This window comes from Marmota flaviventris, chromosome 16 (assembly GCF_047511675.1).
Source record: "Marmota flaviventris isolate mMarFla1 chromosome 16, mMarFla1.hap1, whole genome shotgun sequence".
NCBI lineage: Eukaryota > Metazoa > Chordata > Mammalia > Rodentia > Sciuridae > Marmota > Marmota flaviventris.
In genome coordinates, this window is record NC_092513.1 from 27,542,482 (window position 1) to 27,559,979 (window position 17,498).

The 17,498-nt window shown below is 38.8% G+C and overlaps 1 protein-coding gene across 1 annotated transcript in view; it reads left to right on the forward strand.

Annotated features, from left to right (window-relative positions):
• Positions 1-17,498, forward strand: part of Epg5 (ectopic P-granules 5 autophagy tethering factor) — a 97,759-nt gene that overhangs the window by 12,130 nt on the left and 68,131 nt on the right. The window contains exons 2-11 of the mRNA XM_027935642.2: positions 1,053-2,003; positions 3,237-3,480; positions 4,848-4,984; positions 6,255-6,362; positions 7,283-7,356; positions 9,694-9,799; positions 11,832-11,946; positions 12,335-12,485; positions 13,760-13,915; positions 15,278-15,435. Of these exons, the coding sequence (XP_027791443.2) occupies positions 1,053-2,003; positions 3,237-3,480; positions 4,848-4,984; positions 6,255-6,362; positions 7,283-7,356; positions 9,694-9,799; positions 11,832-11,946; positions 12,335-12,485; positions 13,760-13,915; positions 15,278-15,435 (2,200 nt within the window). The remainder of the gene's footprint in view (positions 1-1,052; positions 2,004-3,236; positions 3,481-4,847; positions 4,985-6,254; positions 6,363-7,282; positions 7,357-9,693; positions 9,800-11,831; positions 11,947-12,334; positions 12,486-13,759; positions 13,916-15,277; positions 15,436-17,498) is intronic.

Here is a 17,498-nt window from a genome sequence, read left to right on the forward strand (position 1 = left end):
TGTTGGAAGTTTGGTCCCTACGTGGTGATATGGGAGGTGATGCAACCTTTAAGAGGTAGGACCTAGTAGGGTATCCTTGGTGTAGTTTTTGTGGGACCCTGGTTGTTAATTAAGAGAAGGTTGTTATAAAAGGAGTGAGTCTGGCTCTGGCTTCTGGCTCACCACGTGATCTTTTGCTCTTGCTGGGGCTCCTGTTATGTGATGAGCCAGTGTGAGGTTCTCACCAGATCCAGTTTAATGCTTTTGAAGGTCTAAAACTGTCAGTTAAATAAATTATAATTACCTACTCTCTCATATTTTATTAAAGCAGTGGAAAATGGACTAATATAACCATGGCGTTCTAATGGTGATTTTCTTTTCCTTTTTTTATGGTGTTGGAGATCAAACCTAGGGTCTCACACATGCTAGGCAGTTGCTGTACCATTGAGCTTATACTTTCATTCCCTAATGGTCTTTTCCTATTTTTTTGCATTTCTTCTATGTTTATTGATTTCTTCTATATTTATTGGAGTTCTTCTATATGGAAGAGCTTCACTTCCCACCAGTTTTGTTTACATATTTATTTATCCAGGTAATTATGTCAGTATGGGCTCATGGATATTTATTTTATTCTGTAGGTTGTAATCTAATACTGTGGTTGTTTGATTTGGTGCTTGAGTGGTCTGAGCCCATCTGGTTGAGTTTGGAGTTAATATGTTTATGAAGATGAAGACAAACATATTGGTGGCCTAAGATAGTTGGAGACTATTTTGTTTTACTTAACCTCTAGCAGAATGGTGGACAATCCAGTTAAGACTTTCTTCTTTCATGTTTGGATCATAATTTGCTGCTTATTTTGATAGCTTTCTTTTCGGATTAGATTAGTGAATCTCCAAATTCAGCTCACTCAAAATTAGGTAATATAAAAAATGAAATACATCCATTATGAAATGAATTTAGAATCTGTTTGTTAAATGATAAAATTTAGATTTTATTTTAGGCTTCAAAATTCCTTACACTAAGCACATCAATTATTGTTATAAATTATTTTACATTATAAATCTTGCTTTTAGGAAAAGAAGAAATATGAAACCTTTCGGACGGAGGAGTCTGATGAAATCTCTCTTCCAAAAACCTCCAGAGACCAGGAAATCCCTACTCTAGCTTGTGAATTCAAAGGAGACCATCTAAAGGTGTTAACTGAATCCCAGCTCAATAGTGATGCCAGTGGACAAAATGAAAGTGAAATGTTTGATGTACCTCTCACCTCCTTGACTCTAGGTAATGAAGGATCCCTGACATGTAACACACAGTCCCTTGAAGAAGGGGAAGAGTCCAGAACTTACATCAGGGATGACAATGATGAAATCAGGCTGAAGGTGAACTCAGGAGACAATGTTGGAACTAAAGTAGAAACCCCCAAGAGTGTTACAGAAGTAGAGGAAAACACGTTGGTACCATGTGGACCTTCAGAAAGCACACTGCAGTCTGATTTTTCCTGTACTCATCAGGAAATAGAAAATATACAAATCAGAGAAACTCAGAATAGGAAAGAAGATAAACAAGCCCTGGGCTGTTCTTCAGAGATGCTTCAAAGTGTTGGTCTTCAGAGTTCTTATGAAGCCAGAGAAGTGTCTCAGCTACCCAGAGTGAAGAAACTGTATCCCCAGTTGCCAACCGAAATTGCTGGAGAGGCGCCAGCCTTGGTGGCAGTGAAACCCTTACTTTGTAGTGAGAGACTCTACCCAGAACTTCCATCTCAGCCAGAACTGGTACCATTTACTAAAGAACAGCTGAAAATCTTGGAGCCTGGTTCATGGCTAGAGAATGTTGAGTCATATTTAGAAGAATTTGACAGCTTGGCTCATCAGGACAGGCATGAATTTTATGAGTTACTTTTGAACTATTCACGATGTAGGAAGCAGTTGCTGCTGGCTGAAGCTGAGCTACTTACTCTGACGTCTGATTGCCAAAATGCTAAAAGTCGACTCTGGCACTTTAAGGAGGAACAGCTGTCTGTACAGGTATTTTACCTACTGTTCTGTACAGCTTTCAAGAGCCTGGGGAATTTGCAGTGGACCTGCTATTCTTTTGATGCCATCCGGGCCTGCAGTCTACTCATGCTGATCCTGTCTTAACCCAGAGTGTTGATAATACAGGGATCACAAGGTCACATACTACAGGGACAGATGTATAACCTGTGGGAGTGAAGCTGACTGAGTGGGACAGTGGTTACTGGGAAAGCTTGTGCCTGGTCTCAAGGGGGCAGCTGTCCTGGAGTTCTAGTTGATTGTAGCTATGAGAGTGTGATGGTCCAAGATTGCCACATCTTCACGATTTTACCAGAAAAGCTAGAAACCCACATTTTTGTGTGAAGGATCCTAATTGGCAGTGTTGGCACTTGACTAAACACATGCACATACATGCAGTCTAAGCCACGGCAAATCATGTGTCCAGGTCAGATTCAGCCCATGGACCATTAGTTTGAGATCTTTGACATAATCCCATGAACATTCAATGGGTGGAGAATATCAGGCTTGAGAGGAGCTGAGAACAGGGAAGTCCATTAGATGTAACCCTTTGGAGTCCAAGGTGTCCATAAGAAAGCCATTTCATAGTCACCTTGGAGAGATGTCAAGGAAGAGAAGACCACTCCACTCTTGACAAGCTTGACTTTGGAGGGAAGCAGGAGGAGGTACTAGGGGAGAAACAGGTGATTTTCCATTCCATAGCCCTCATTCACTGGGAGACTTGGGTAACTTTCTTTGAGGATAGGAAGGAGACTGTGGAGAGAGAAGCATTTGGAAATATTGAAAAAGAAAGGGTAGAAACAAGAACACAGCTGGAGGAGTTAGTATTGAAGAAGGAGGGTGGTTTCTTTTGAACACAAAGAAGAATGGGGCTAGATCCAGAGAGAGTTTGAGGTCAAGGGGACATCACATTGACTTCAATGTTCATTAAATAGAAGGTAAGATCATGTGAGAGTCTTAGGGACAGGCTCTATTGTTTTCTTGCACTTTTCCCCACTGACTTCTTAGGGTTACTCTGTCCGTCTCTGAACTCGTCATTGCTTTATACTCTTTGACAGATGGTCGTGTATTTGTTTGTGTTATTTTTTACACAGTATCGTTGTACCTGCACCACCATTATGAACTCTTTGAAAATGGTGCTGAAGCCTGTGTATCTTCTGCCTGCTGCCTGATTGCTTCGAATGCAGAGTAACAGTTTTCATATTTTACCCTTTAACCCACTGGTAGGGTATCTGTGCAGATCAAGTGAAAGTTTCCGGCTATCATCGCTACCAGAGAGTAGAGATGAATGAAAATGCACTGGGGGAGCTGAAGAAGCTATTTGATGCCAAATGTGAGCACCTCCACCAGACCCTGGCCCTTCATTCTTACACTTCTGTGCTCTCAAGGTTGCAAGTGGAGTCTTACATCTACTCATTGCTCAATAGCTCAGCTGTTCTGAGGTCCTTAGCAGTTCACCAGCAAGGCCGAGGTGTGTAAGTACTGGAGATCTCACTCTTTCTTAGGTTCTAAAATGGAAAAAAGAACTGAGGAGTACAACCTGGTTGAATTAACTGTGTGCTGATTGGTCTTAACGAGGAGTCATTTGCACTTGCAGTTTTATCTTGCCGCCTCCGGTGTAGGATGGAGACCGGTCTTAATGATATTTCTTGGGAGCAGGGCTAGGCCTCCCTTCCCCATGGCTGTCTTTCTCTGCTTCTCTGGGAGGCCAGAAAGCTCCCTCTCTACCAGTAATGTCTCTTGTGGTTCTAATCTAGTGCTTGTTATCAAGTGGAGTCCAAATAGAGCTTGATTCTAAAACTAATACTTTTTTCATTCTGTCTCTTCCACTTTGTTTTTGCTTGTCCAGTTTATTGGGTTGTTTTATTTAATTTTTAGCAGAGGATATATAATGTTCTGAATTTTTCATCTTATGTTGGGTTTTAAAAAATTAGCCATAGCCATATGATATATTAAGCATTAAATATGCTTATTGAGTTATGTAGTTTTTGTTGGGATGCCAAGAGCTGGGGGTAGGCCAGAGATCTGCTGGTTTTTAAATAGGAACTAATACATTTTGGTAGAGTTGAGTTTCCTTTGCTTTGAAATACTCAACTACTTAGTAGAAATTTTTAAATATCTTTTTTTTTTCTTTTTTTGGTGATGTGGAGATTGAACCCAGGGCCTTGCTCATCCTAGACAAGTGCTCTGCTACTGAGCTGAAGCCCCAACCCTGAAATTAAGATCTTTTTTCATTTTGCTTTTATTAGTGCATTATAGTTATCCATATAGGTGGGTTCATTTTGACAAATTTAATTTAATTGACCCTATTTCAGTCCCCAGTGTCCCTGCTTCCCTTTTCTCTCTCTCATTCCCCTTCTTCTACTCTACTGGTCTTCCTTTTATTCATTTTTAAAATTCATTTTAATTGGTGCTTTATAGATATACATAAAGGTGGAATTCACTGTTTATCTATGCACATAGTTTAATTTTGTCAGATTTTATTGAGCATTTCCTCCTCTCCTGTTCCTCCTCCTTCCCTCTCAATCCTTCTATGCCACAGGTGTTCCCTATATCTTTATGATATCCAGCCTACCCCCACTCCTGTTCTGCTTTTTATCCTTAATTTCTTGCCCCCTGCCCTTTGCTCTAGTTTTACATATGAGAGAGAACACTGACCCTTGATTTTTTGAGTCTGGTTTATGAAATTAAGATATTTTGATAGAATTTTTTCTTTGGATTTTTATCTGAATCAAATATTTTAAATAGTTTGGTTTGTTTTAAGCAAAGATACCAAAAATTTCTTCCCATAAAATGCCATTCATGTGGGACTCATTTAATTCTCTCTTTAATTTATAGCTTCTAAACAGATAGACAGCGTTCCTTCTGATCTGTGTCAGTTGAAGGAGTGTATTAGTGTCTTATTCATGTTCACCAGGAGAGTAAATGAAGATACTCAGTTCCATGAGGATATTCTTCTCTGGCTGCAGAAATTGGTAAGGGAACAAAAATAGACACAACAATCTTTATTTTATTTCCCTAATAACTTTTCTTTAATCATGACACGTGGTAATAAGTATTTATCTAGTGCATTATTGAGCATTTTTTTCTCTCTCATAAATGTGGTAATAAGTATTTATCTAGTGCATTATTGAGCATTTTTTTCATATATATATATATATATGTGTGTGTGTGTATATATATATATATATATATATATATATATATATATATATATAAAATTATTATTATTTTTTTTTTTGTGGTGCTGGGAATTGAACCCAGGGCCTTGTGCATTCAAGGCAAGCACTCTACCAACTGAGTTCTAATCCCAGTCCCCTGTAGCTAATTCTTTTTGACATTGTATGTTTCAAATTGAAGTCATACTTAAATAACTTGTTATTTTTTTTTGGTACTGGGGATTGAACCAAGGGGTCCTGTGCTGTTGAGCTGCATCTCTGGCCCTTTATTATTATTTTGAGACAAGGTCTTGCTAGGTTGCCCAGGCTGGCCTTGAACTTGTGATCCTCCTGCTTCAGCCTCTTAAATAGCTGGGTTTCAGGTATGCACCATTGAAGTGGCTTAAAAAACTTCAAGAGGAAAAAAACAAAAAACCTTCAAGAGAAAGAAGTGTATCAGGATTTGGAGCATTTAGGAATGATGTTAGGTTTATTACAGAGGGAGTGGGTATTCGTTAATCAATTCTCTTTTTCAATGGGGCTGGCTGCCTTGTGTATGTGTTTTTTAGGTTCATTCTAGAATTCTTGAAATTGAGGTGATGTTCCAAGCATATATATTTGGTTTTGATAAACTATTACCAACTAAGAATAGATTAGATGACTTGACGTACATCAATTCACATGTGGCCAGGAATGTTAGTGATTTTTAATTTGCCAGAAAATAAAAATTAGACTGCATGGAAACTACTTAGGATGTTTTTATCATGGTGCTTATAGATTCATTGGCCTCTGGGAGAAACTCACTCAATAGTCTATCTTATGACTGGCTACTCTTTAAAGATTGCATGTACTTAGAGGCTGGGAATGTGGCTCAAGCGGTATTGAGCTTGCCTGGCATACGCAGTGCTGGGTTTGATCCTCAACGCCACATAAAAATAAAAAATAAAGACATTGTGTCCACCTAAAACTAAAAAATAAATATTAAAAAAAAAAGATTGCGTGTACTTTAACATTGGGTGAATAACTTTGCTAGAGCTCTAGATGAATTTTTTTAAACTAGTGAAGCCATGAGTCCTTTCTTGTTTAGGTATCAGTGTTACAAAAAGTTGGCTGTCCTGGAGATCACCTCTTTCTCCTGAACCATATTCTTCGATGCCCAGCTGGAGTTAGTAAGTGGGCTGTTCCTTTCATTCAGGTATGATGTGTGCCTCCTGATGCTGAGGGAGTGGGAAGGGGTCTTCTTAGACATTTTTTTCCTGAAGAAACTGCTTTAAAAGGCTATTTAGAGTTATTTATATTTAAAATAAAAATTTTAAAATAGTATATATTTGAAGGAGTTATTATGCCAAAACTTCTTGGGTCACCCACAGTTGATGTAGTTGTGATGGAATTGCAAAAGTTCAGTTGTAGCCTGGCTTGGTAGCATCAGTAGTGGTTAATTCTGTAAAACTCTTGTGCAGAAAGCATTTCAGAACTATCTTTTCTGTTGTACTCCATGCAGCTTCTTGCATTAATCCATATCACACCCTATCCTAGTTGGTGCAGGTCAAACAGAAGTCACCAGCATACTAGCAGATATCTCAGGCTTGTGTAATCAACCCTCACTTACTTAGGAGTTAAACGTTCAGTTTATACTTTCTCCTCTCAGCTGCTTGCCTTTGGGTCATTTTATTGCTCATTGCAATAAAATGGGTAGATGGGTAGGAGCCAAAATGTATGGCAAGTTCAACTTGTCTATATTTCCTTTCCTTAAGTACTCCTAGTGGCAAGAAGTCTGAATCTTTTTGAAGAGAAGGAGGATTTTTTTTTTGCATTTGTTTTGTGTCTCTTTGGATTGGAATAGTGACAAAGAATGTGGGGAAGGAATGGGTCAGCCTTAACAACTTCCAACATCCCATGTTGTTACAGCTATTTGATTCAGCTGCTCAGCTTCTCTCCTCTGAGCACAGCTGAGATGGTGCCATAACCCGTGAGCTGTGTCTGTTCTTGTGGATTGGGTGCCAGTTTCAGTTTTGTTCTCTTGACAGCAGCTTCATTGTTAGAGTGCTTGTGAACTAAGATTATGAACACTTGAATTGATTTTCTACAGTATGCTTTTTCCTTTTCCCATTTCAGATCAAAGTGTTGAATAACCCATCAGGGGTCTTTCATTTTATGCAGTCGCTTGCCCTACTGATGTCTCCTGTCAAGTAAGTGTGGAAGAACTTTGTGAAGTAGAAATTGAAAGGCTCCTTTCTGTCAAAAGACTGGCTTCCTTATCTGTCCAGATGCAAAGAAGAACTGCTAAGAGAAGTGTTAGCCTAGAACTTAACATTGCAGATTTTATTTGGGTTTGATGCCCATGGCCCCAAAATGACCCTTTTAACTGCTTATTAACCTTTTTTGGGTTCTTCTTTTGAGTGAGTTTTTCTCTTGTATGTGTCATTGTGAAAGGTCCACAGACTTTAAAAGAGATGATATATTCCTTAGAAGAAGATCTTGTGTGGGGGTGGGGGGGCACACACAAGAGATAAATGTCAAATTGGGTTGCTGCAGCAGAAACATTGAGACTAGAGCTGAGTGGAGTAGTCAAAGAGGGTTCCATGGTGGATGAGCTAAGTTGAAAGAATAGGTTGGTTTTCACTGGGAGATCTGTAAGTGAGGAGAACACTGTGAGCAAAGGCCCCAGGTCTTGTGATTGTACAGAGGACAGGCAGATCAGCTGGGCTGGGGTGAAGGCATGTGCAAGAGAAGATAATAAAAGGTAAATAACTGGGGGGCTGGGGCTGTAGCTCAGTGGCAGAGTGCTTGCCTTGCATGTGAGAGGCCCTGGGTTTGATCCTTAGCACGGCATAAAAAAATAAATAAAATGAAGGCATGATGTTCATCTGCAACTACAGTTTTTTTTTAAAAGGTAAATAGCTGGAGGTGGAGGTTGGAAGATAGAAGACTTTGAAATTAAGACTGAGGAATCTAGATTCAGTGTGGTCTGTCATTTGTAGCAAGGAGGATTTTTGAGTAGGACTAAGAGCTGTATCTGAGGAAGATTAGGATGGACAGGAGTCAGAAGAAAAGTATGTGCTTCTGCTTAATTGGGTGGTTATAGACATCTGGCTCTCCTGGCTCTGGAACTCAACCCACCACCATGGAGGTGTCCTTGTGTAGGTGGCCTTGAGCAGTGTTACTACTACCTGCTCTTGAGTCCTGGAAAGCCTACCTCTCTCTAGGTCTACATCAGGGTCATGGCAGTGTGACAGAGGAGGGAAACCTAAAGGGCATCTTCCTGGGAAAGAATTTACTAGCTGATTAAACAAAGAATGTGGAGAAGGAATGAGTTAGCCATAACAACTTCCAAGTCCAGGTGACCGGGAGGGTGTAGGCAGCACTAACAGATAGAAAATACAGAAACAGAGCTAGTTTCTAGGGACAAAAATTTGAGGTCATTGATGTGTACAGGTGGATGTGAACAAGTACTTCATACTGTGGGCAGCTGGAGTCCAGGACTGGAGCTTGTCCTATTGAAAGGCCAGCACTAGGGGTGTGGAGCTGCAAGTTGTGAGAGAAAGGTTTTGTTGAAGAGGACTGAGTGAATATGCAGAGAGAGGAACAAGGGACTGAGGAGAAGAAAAGTTTTGGTTAATCTTGCTCCTCAAATGCAGCCAGCAGCCTGGGGAAGCCCAACTTTGTCTCTCACTGCCTACATGGGGGGCTGCTTCTGTATGTGGTAGTATGTTTTGGCACACAGGTGTTTCTGCATTTTTGTGTACTTTTGGGCCCTAAACAAGTTTGTAGGTTACCTGAGTGTTACCCTTTTGTGTTCAGTAAGGCATGTTTCCGACATGCATTTCCCTGGCAGCACTTTTAAGCCTGGTTTGAGTGGAGGTGCTGCAGCAGGCTTTCTGAACTGTGAGTTATGCTGCTGTAACTGCTCTTCTGCAATTGCTCATCATTGCTAATTTAGAATGGTTGTGGTGTCTCTACCAAAATCAGTGAAGTTTTAGTTTTTTTTTTTTTTTTGTGTGTGTGTGTGTGTGTGGTACTGGGAATGGGATCCAGGACTTCATGCCTCCTAGGCTAGTGCCCTGCCATTGATCTACACCCCCTTTCCTTTTTAAATTTTTATTTTGAGACAGGGTCTTGCTAAGTTGTTGAGGCTGGCCTTGAACTTGTGGTCTTCCTGCTCCGACCTCCTTAGTAGCTGGGATTACAGGCGTGTCCCTTTTGCCTGGTGGGTTTCAGTGTCTTTGATTATCAGCAGGTCTTATTTCTCATTGACTAATTTAAACTGTTTGAAGATTAGGTTAGGCTGCTGGGGTGTGGCTCAGTGGTAGAGTGCTTGTCTCCCATATGTGAGGCACTGGGTTTGATCCTCAGCACCACATAAAAGTAAATAAACAAAATAAAGATACTGCATCCATGTATAACTAAAAATATTAAAAAAAAATTAAGTTAATGCCAAGAGTTCTTTAGGGTATAAAGATGATCCAGAATGTACTTGTGGAGCTTTCTATGTTTATGTGATTGGAGTAATTTCCATTGTCCTCTAGAAATCGAGCAGAGTTCATGTGCCACATGAAGCCCAGTGAGTGGAAGTCATCCTCTTCAGGACCTGCATCTGGGACCTGGACACTCGTGGATGAGGGAGGAGAAGAGGTAACCATGTCTGCATTATTTTAATTCATCATTTTTGAATTCTTTTGTGCTAGAAATAAGCACTTTTCACATATTATTTAATTCTCCCAACAACCCTGTGAGGTAAGTACTGTTGTGATCCTCATTTTACAGATGGGGAAACTGAGGTGCATGTGGTAAAGTAACTCATCCCAGATTGAATGGTCATTAAATATGGAGCCCCCAGAGCCAGTGCTTTGAGCCCATGTACTGTACCTTCATTCTTCTCTAGAGTATCCTTCTGTTTGGATAGGAAGATCTGGAACCTGGAAATGAAATAGAGCCAGACTATGTGAAATTTATATTAGAATTTTCTTGTATATAGTAACTGGTTCTTGGAGTTGGGAAGTTTTGCTTACAGATAATCTTGAGTCTGAATAATGAAGAGCTAAGACTCTAACTTATTATAGACAGCCTATCCAGATCTTCTCATGCGAAGGGCAGAAACTAGTTTTCTATGTTTGATGAGATTTTAAGGATCAAAATTCAGCTTCTTGAGATAATGCTTGTTAAGTTTTCATTCTGCTGTATGCATCCTTAGTGTATGTGTGAGGAATTTTTACTCCAGCTAATTTTCAGCTCTAGTGCTTCTTTGTGGTCTGAATCCTGATTTGGTGTTCTAACGTAGTAGGTCCATTGACCAGATTTACTAAATCCGTCTTTAGAGGGAGACAGGTCTACAGTGTACAATTCTCAGAATGAGAGCCATGGCAGCTGGGGATTGCGAGTGTATGTCCTCAGGTGCTCATTCAGAATGGGACTCCCCACCCTCTTTACAGTTGTTTGATTCCTGAGACTTGTAGCTGGTAGTGGTAGGTAATGTAGATGGTTACAAACACCTTTGCTAGAGACTGAAAAATCTTCTTCAAGAGGCTTCCCAGGAGCTGGTACAAATTAGTCTTTTAAGGAGTGGAGTAGAAAAAAAATTATATATATATGTACATATATATATATTTATAATATATAATTATATATATTAATATTATTTCTAGAGTGTTCTTTCTTAAAAGAGTAGTCTTCTTTTCTGATAGGTTTCCTGAATTTAATCTCAGAGACAGATAATGATTAAGGACCCTGCATTAATAGTTGGTTAGAACTCACTAAATGTTGAGTGAATTCAGGAATTTGTGGAGTCTATGAGAAAGTTTTGTTTAATCAGAAAAGGCTGTAGGGAGGAAGGCTCTCTGGATCATCCATAGCAGTGGTTTTTATATACTAGCTCTGTATTAGAATCACAATCAACTTGTAAACTTTGCTCAGACCCACACTAAGACATCCAGATGTTTTAGAGCTTGCATGGTGATTCTTGTATACTGCCAGAGTTGAGATCTGTTCTATGTAGAGTTTCTGAGGCTCTTATTTGTTAGCCATTTTGGACACTGTACTAGTCTGTTTTGTGATACTGTAATGAAATACTTGAGGCAAGCTAGTTTTATTTAAAAACAGGTTGGAGTTTTGGAGGCTCAGTTTTGGAGGCTCAGATATCCCCTACTCTGTGTGAGCACTGTTATTTTTTATCCTGCTGTCAGTAGCACTAATTGACAGCCGACTTAAGTCATCTGTAACAAATGTTAATTGTTCCCCATAAGTGTGTGAGTATTGCTGTAGACCTTGATTTTGGGAGAAAGAGAATTGTAGCTAAAATAATTTGAACTCTACTACTTGGTTCTTTAATTGATGTTGTCAAAGCACTGAGCCATGCCGTAAGGTCCCTATCTGGAGGAATTTTTTTTCGGTCTTCTTTGGGATGAAAATTTAATGAGAGCTCTTTCAGCCTCTGGAGGATGGATATAACCCAGATACATATAAAATTATGCTTGTAATTTCAGAAGATTTACAGGCTACCTGTGAAATTGAGCCTGTAACTCTCTGTCCTGGAAGAAAAGTCTGTGAGGATTCAGGAGCATACTATATGTGTGCCATGGAGACCTGTGATAATTTAGCTCCTGTAACTCAAGACCACAGTATGATCAGATCAAATTAACTGATGTGACTTTGCATCTTTTTTTCCTAGGATGAAGATCCTGAGACTAGTTGGATTCTCCTTAATGAAGATGACTTGGTTATCCTTTTTTCACAGTTTCCATTCCATGAACTCTTTCAACATCTTCTTGGGTTTAAAGCAAACGGTAGACTAACTTCTTTTGTCATAAAGAAAATATAGTAGTAGCAAGCTCAAATGTCAAGTCCTGCTTCTTTTATAGGCTCCTGATTTTACAGATTTTCCTGTGCCTGCCTAGTCCAGACTGCCCTTGTCTTGTGCTTGTAATTTCCTACTTAGTGCTTAAATGCAAGAAGGCTGGCTAGTTCACATGTTGCCCAGTTTAATGAATTGTTTTTAATTTTGTATTTTGTCTCGAGTTGCCCATTTTGTGTTGACATAGGAGCCAGAGTGATGGGATTGTTAATTCCTCCCCATCTTGGCTTTGTTTTCTTATTAAAATATTTAGACCTGTATCCTTCACCATTTTTTAAAATACCAATTACCATTTTTTCTTTTATCTGATTGACTTCCAGGAGATTATTTACCCGAAACAACAAGACCTCAAGAGATGATGAAAATTTTCGCATTTGCCAACTCATTAGTCGAACTTCTGGCTGTGGGGTTAGAAACCTTTAACAGAGCACGCTATAGGCAGTTCGTGAAGCGGATTGGTTATATGATCAGGTAATACTGCATTTGTGCATCTGTTTGCTTTCACTCTCGTAAGACACAAGTACTGCATAGTTGGGATGATGGGCATTTTACATTTTAGCTCTTAGTTCTTACAAAAGTAAGAATTATTTTTTATTCCCTCTACCAGATGGGAATTTTATAAATGTTCCCAGTCAAAATATTTGCTTGATCTATTCATATTTGTATGTGCCTATACATTGTGTGTGTGTGTGTGTGTGTGTGTGTGCGCATGTGTGTATAAACATATGTACACACACACACACAAACACACACACACCACATGGGCTATTATTTTTTCTACCTACTTCCCTCCAGAAAAAAAACTCCATAAAGCTACAAAACTTCTCCCTTTTTCTCCTTTTGTTTCCAAATCAAAATTAATTTTAGTTCACTTACTTTAGATATGTAATCATCAACTCTATGAGTTTAGGTAAAGGTTGCAGAATACCTTTGAAGTATGGGCTCATTTTTCAGATGTGAAGCAAGTCTTTGGTCCAGAGTAAGGAGAGTGAGACTGTGGGAAGCGGGATGACTGGTGACTTGGAGAGTAATTTCTTAAAAGCTGAAAGCCTGTCTTTACTTGTTTTTGTTATAAATCTACCTAGTCATTCATTTTCTGATCCTTCTTGATAAATAAGGCAATAAGTAAAATTTGTTCTTCAGCTCACATATATAACGTATGACTGCATGTCTACTATGTGCCAGGACTGTGGCTTTTTATTTTATTCTCTTAATAACTGTAGGAAAGATCTTATTATTACTGTTATAAGATCAATGTTCACTCCTTACATTATTATGCAAGTATTTCCATGTGTTATTATTGTAGGGTGTTTGTTGTGATTGTTCTTCTTTTGTTTTTCCATCTGATTACTTTTCTTTGTGTTGATTGCAGATTCCTCTCATACTTTGTAATTGCAGAATGGTTTTCTGAATGGCCCTCCGCAGTGAGGCCTCTTCAGCTCCCAGCTACCCCTTCCCTTGGCCGCCCCTCCATCTCCTGACATACCCTGTTCCCTCTCCTTCTTTATTTTTCTCAGTGCCACTTTCAACCTTGTGATAGACTCTTTCACTTTATTTTGTGGGCTGTTTGCCTTCCACTAGAGTTGGCTCCTGGAGCATAGGGGTTTCATTTTGCCCGTTATGCTACTTTCAGAATTGGAAGATAGTAGGTGCTCAATCAATATGTGCACAATCCTTCAAATGTATTATGAGGATGCTGATAGTGAGTGAATGAAAGGTACGGTTTTGTCTTTCTTCCTGCTCAGGATGACCCTTGGCTATGTAAGTGACCATTGGGCACAATATGTGAGCCACAATGGAGGTTTGGGATCAGCCTTGCAGCCCTACTCCTTGGAAAAACTACAGGTGGAATTTGATGAGCTGTTTTTGAGAGCTGTCCTACATGTGCTGAAAGCCAAAAGGTAAGACATGATACTTTATGGAACTTCCTGGCTAATAAGAAAGAGCAGAGAGAAAGTCAGTGACTAACATGGATCAATGTCTTAGTCTGTTTCATCTATTTCTTATCTTGGAGAAATTCTTGGACTTTAGTGTTCCTACCTGTAGTTTATTCCCTGTTGGTCAAAATGGTATCTGCTTTAGGTTTCTTTCTCTCTTAAAATAACTCAAATCTGAATTCTGTTTTGCTATCCATGAACTTTTGGGCATCCATAAGCAGGGCAAGAATTTTACACCTAAAGGAATTTCATTGCATACCTAATATAGTGAGAGATAGTATGTGCTTAGTGCCCGTTACAAAGTATTTACTGAATTTTATTTAAGTTGTCTTACTATAAGGGTTTTAAAATTTAGAAATGTTGCTGGATGTGGTGGCTCTTCAGTGTGTTTAAGTGCTCTAATGTTCTGAATGCAGAGGGCTCTATTTGGAAGTATGGGTCAAGCTATATTGTAGAAGCCACTGGATGTGAAAGTGAGAGGTTTCAACTTAATTTGGTAACCACTGAGGAGCCATGAATGGTTTTGATTCCTCTCACCCAGTGCCCATGTTGCTGTGTGTACATGCGTTCCTGTATGCCACCTAACACACATATCCACATTAGGTAGCAGCCTGTCACCTTTGTCTTAAAAAGATCTTTGATTCAAAATGCAGCTCAGGCTTTTGTTATTCTCTCTGTGCCTTTGGAACCCCCTGTGTAAATTGGGGATAACACCAATAATTATTGCCCTGGTTTTAGTGAGGATGGAGTGAGTTGATGCTATGTGCAGATTGAGTGTCCCTAATAAAAAATCTCCCAAATCTGAAACTTTTTAGCACTGACATGTTGACCTCATGAAGTTAAATGCACTAAAAATATCATGTAAAATTACCGTTAGGGATATGTGTATAAGATACATATGAAACATAAATGAATTTCATATTTAGGTTTGGTTCTTATACCCCATATATCTTATTATGTATGTGCAGATATTCCAAAATCTGAAAAAATTAAAAATCTGAAGCACTTTTGGTCCCAAGCACTTGAGCAAGTGATATTCAAATATGTATGTATATCATATATCACATAACCTATATCATGTGTATGATATGGCCATTAGAACAATACCTGGCATAGACTAAATGCTTGATGAGTTTTGCTGTTATTGTTATGCATCATTGAGGTGTTTATGACCATGTTAGAAAAATTGTGATAGTATGATTTAAGAATTTTTCTTTTTTCTTTATTTTTTTTCCCCTGAGAATGCTGAGGGTTTGTTTCCACTTTCTTAGTGTGGTGAAACTGAATAGTATATAAAGTTATTCCTGCTCTTTTTAAAACACACAGACTTGGCATTTGGCTGTTTATGTCTGAAATGCCCTTCGGGACGCTGTCAGTTCAGATGCTCTGGAAGCTATTCTACCTCATGCACCAGGTGGAGTGTGGGAACCTGCAGCAGCTCTGCCCTGCCCTCCAGCCGGCTGAGTGCAAGAGGCAGCTCCAAGGTACAGCCTCCCCTGGGGAGGCAGCGCCAGCTCCCCGACTTCCTGCACTTCTCTGTCATTGCCTTCTAACTCTTGGGACTAAGAGAGTATTTTACTTTGTGTACTGATTGATTTTGAAATTCAAGACACTGCTTCATTGCTTGTGTCCAGGCTCTGTGCTACACACTGTGGCAGATATTCAGCCGATGCTGTGTGTGATTCCAGGCCATGCAGCAGCCTGGCCTCCCCGAGGAGCTTAGGTCCTGTGCTGGCAGTTGTCTCTCTGGACTTCAGGCTCTGGTAGCACGTTATCTTCTCTCTTACTGCCTTTTTCACCTGGCACAGAGTTCCTGTGATGCAGCAAAATAGTTTCCTCTACCGTATCAGGTTCTAACTTTGAGATTGTCTTTACACTTGGCCTTCCTGCTCTAATTTGCTATTTTTGCCTCTTCTCATTTGCTTAATCTTTCATGTCCCAAATTTTGTTAAGAGACTTGATTTTTACTGTGTTTATGAAAGCCTAAGATTTTTTGTTTTACCTTTTTGTTATGTTTTATAATTAATAAACATCATAAATTCTTATTCTTATTTATTTATTTTTTTGATACTGGGGATTGAACCCAGGGGTGCTTTACAACTGAGCATATCCTGTTCTTTTCTAATTTTTTATTTTGAGACAGGGTCTTGCTAAATTGTCAAGGCTGGCCTCAAACTTGGCATTCCTCCTGCCTCAGCCTGAAGTCCTGAGATTACAGGTGTGTGCTACCACACCCAGCAGAAATTATTTTTTATAGCCAATTCTTATTTGTCCTAATGGCTATAAGTGATTCTCAAGTCACAGATAATTCCTAAAGAATATATTTTTACTGTTAATTTTAACATTTTAACTAGTGGACTTTTTAGCAGGAATTGCTAAAACTTGGCTGGTTTCATTTTAACTTCTTTTTGTTTCCTTCTTTCTAGTGTGCTCAACACTATGGCCACTAGTAGAATTATATGCAAATTTGATGATAAATATAGAAATGTGTTTATGTTGTTTTCCTTAAAGTTAATGTTTTAAAAGCCAATTAGAAAGCAATTTCTCTCACCCATTTGTTATTTTTATAGAATTCTTTAAAAATGTAACACTTTTCCCTTGTACCTTCAAACATTCTAAGTTTAAATGATTTCTAATTTTTTATTATTCTGAGAACACTCTGTATAGTAATTTCCATTATAAATCTAGTTTTGGGGACAGGAAATGAAAATTGGTTTGATAAGTGCCCCAAGGAGTTATTTGAAACTGCAGGAAATTTGGTGAACTACCTTTGATTTCTCAAATGTGCAAATATGTGAAGAGAATTGTTGGCTTTTTGCCTTCTTACTGTGAAAAGTTCCATCAGAGGAATATATTTCCTAAATGAGCTTTATTCCCTTTTCTCTGTAAATTTTCCCTTGGCAGCATCTAGACATTTCTATCATGTCTTGCAAAGTTGTTAATACTGCCTCCTAGCAACAAGATGTAACATAGCATCCACAGAAATAGCTAACATATTCTGTATTGTTTATTACATTTATGGTATTTCAGTTATGATTATAACTAATATCTCTCCTTAATTTTTACTTATAAGCCCATCACTTTTATTTGTAATCTCATGTTTATGCTGAGTAGTTTGTTAATCTTAATTTTATTAGTAGTATCTTCATTTTTGTGATTGGTCATTATCCAGTAGTTTCAAGCATGCCTGTGACGTTGACAGTGTCACTTTGGTGGGCAAGAACTCTACCACTGAGCTCTGCCCCAGCCTATGTAGTATTGCTTTGAAAGGTGACTTACCTAGTGGCAGTAGTAGTGCTTTATAGTTTGTAAAGCACTTAACTGCTAGCATGTCATTTAATTTTTTAAGTAGTATTTTGAAACAGATGAGGAAACTGAGGCTTAGAGGTGATAAATGCCTCCTCTTAGTGTGCTGGAATTTCGGGGGCCATTTGTTCAGCCTTCTTTCCTGATACCTGTATAATCCATTTCAGAACAAAGAAAGACTTTTTGTATCTTTAAAGTTTTTAAATATCTTTTAATTTTATATTTTCTTTCTCTTTAGAAG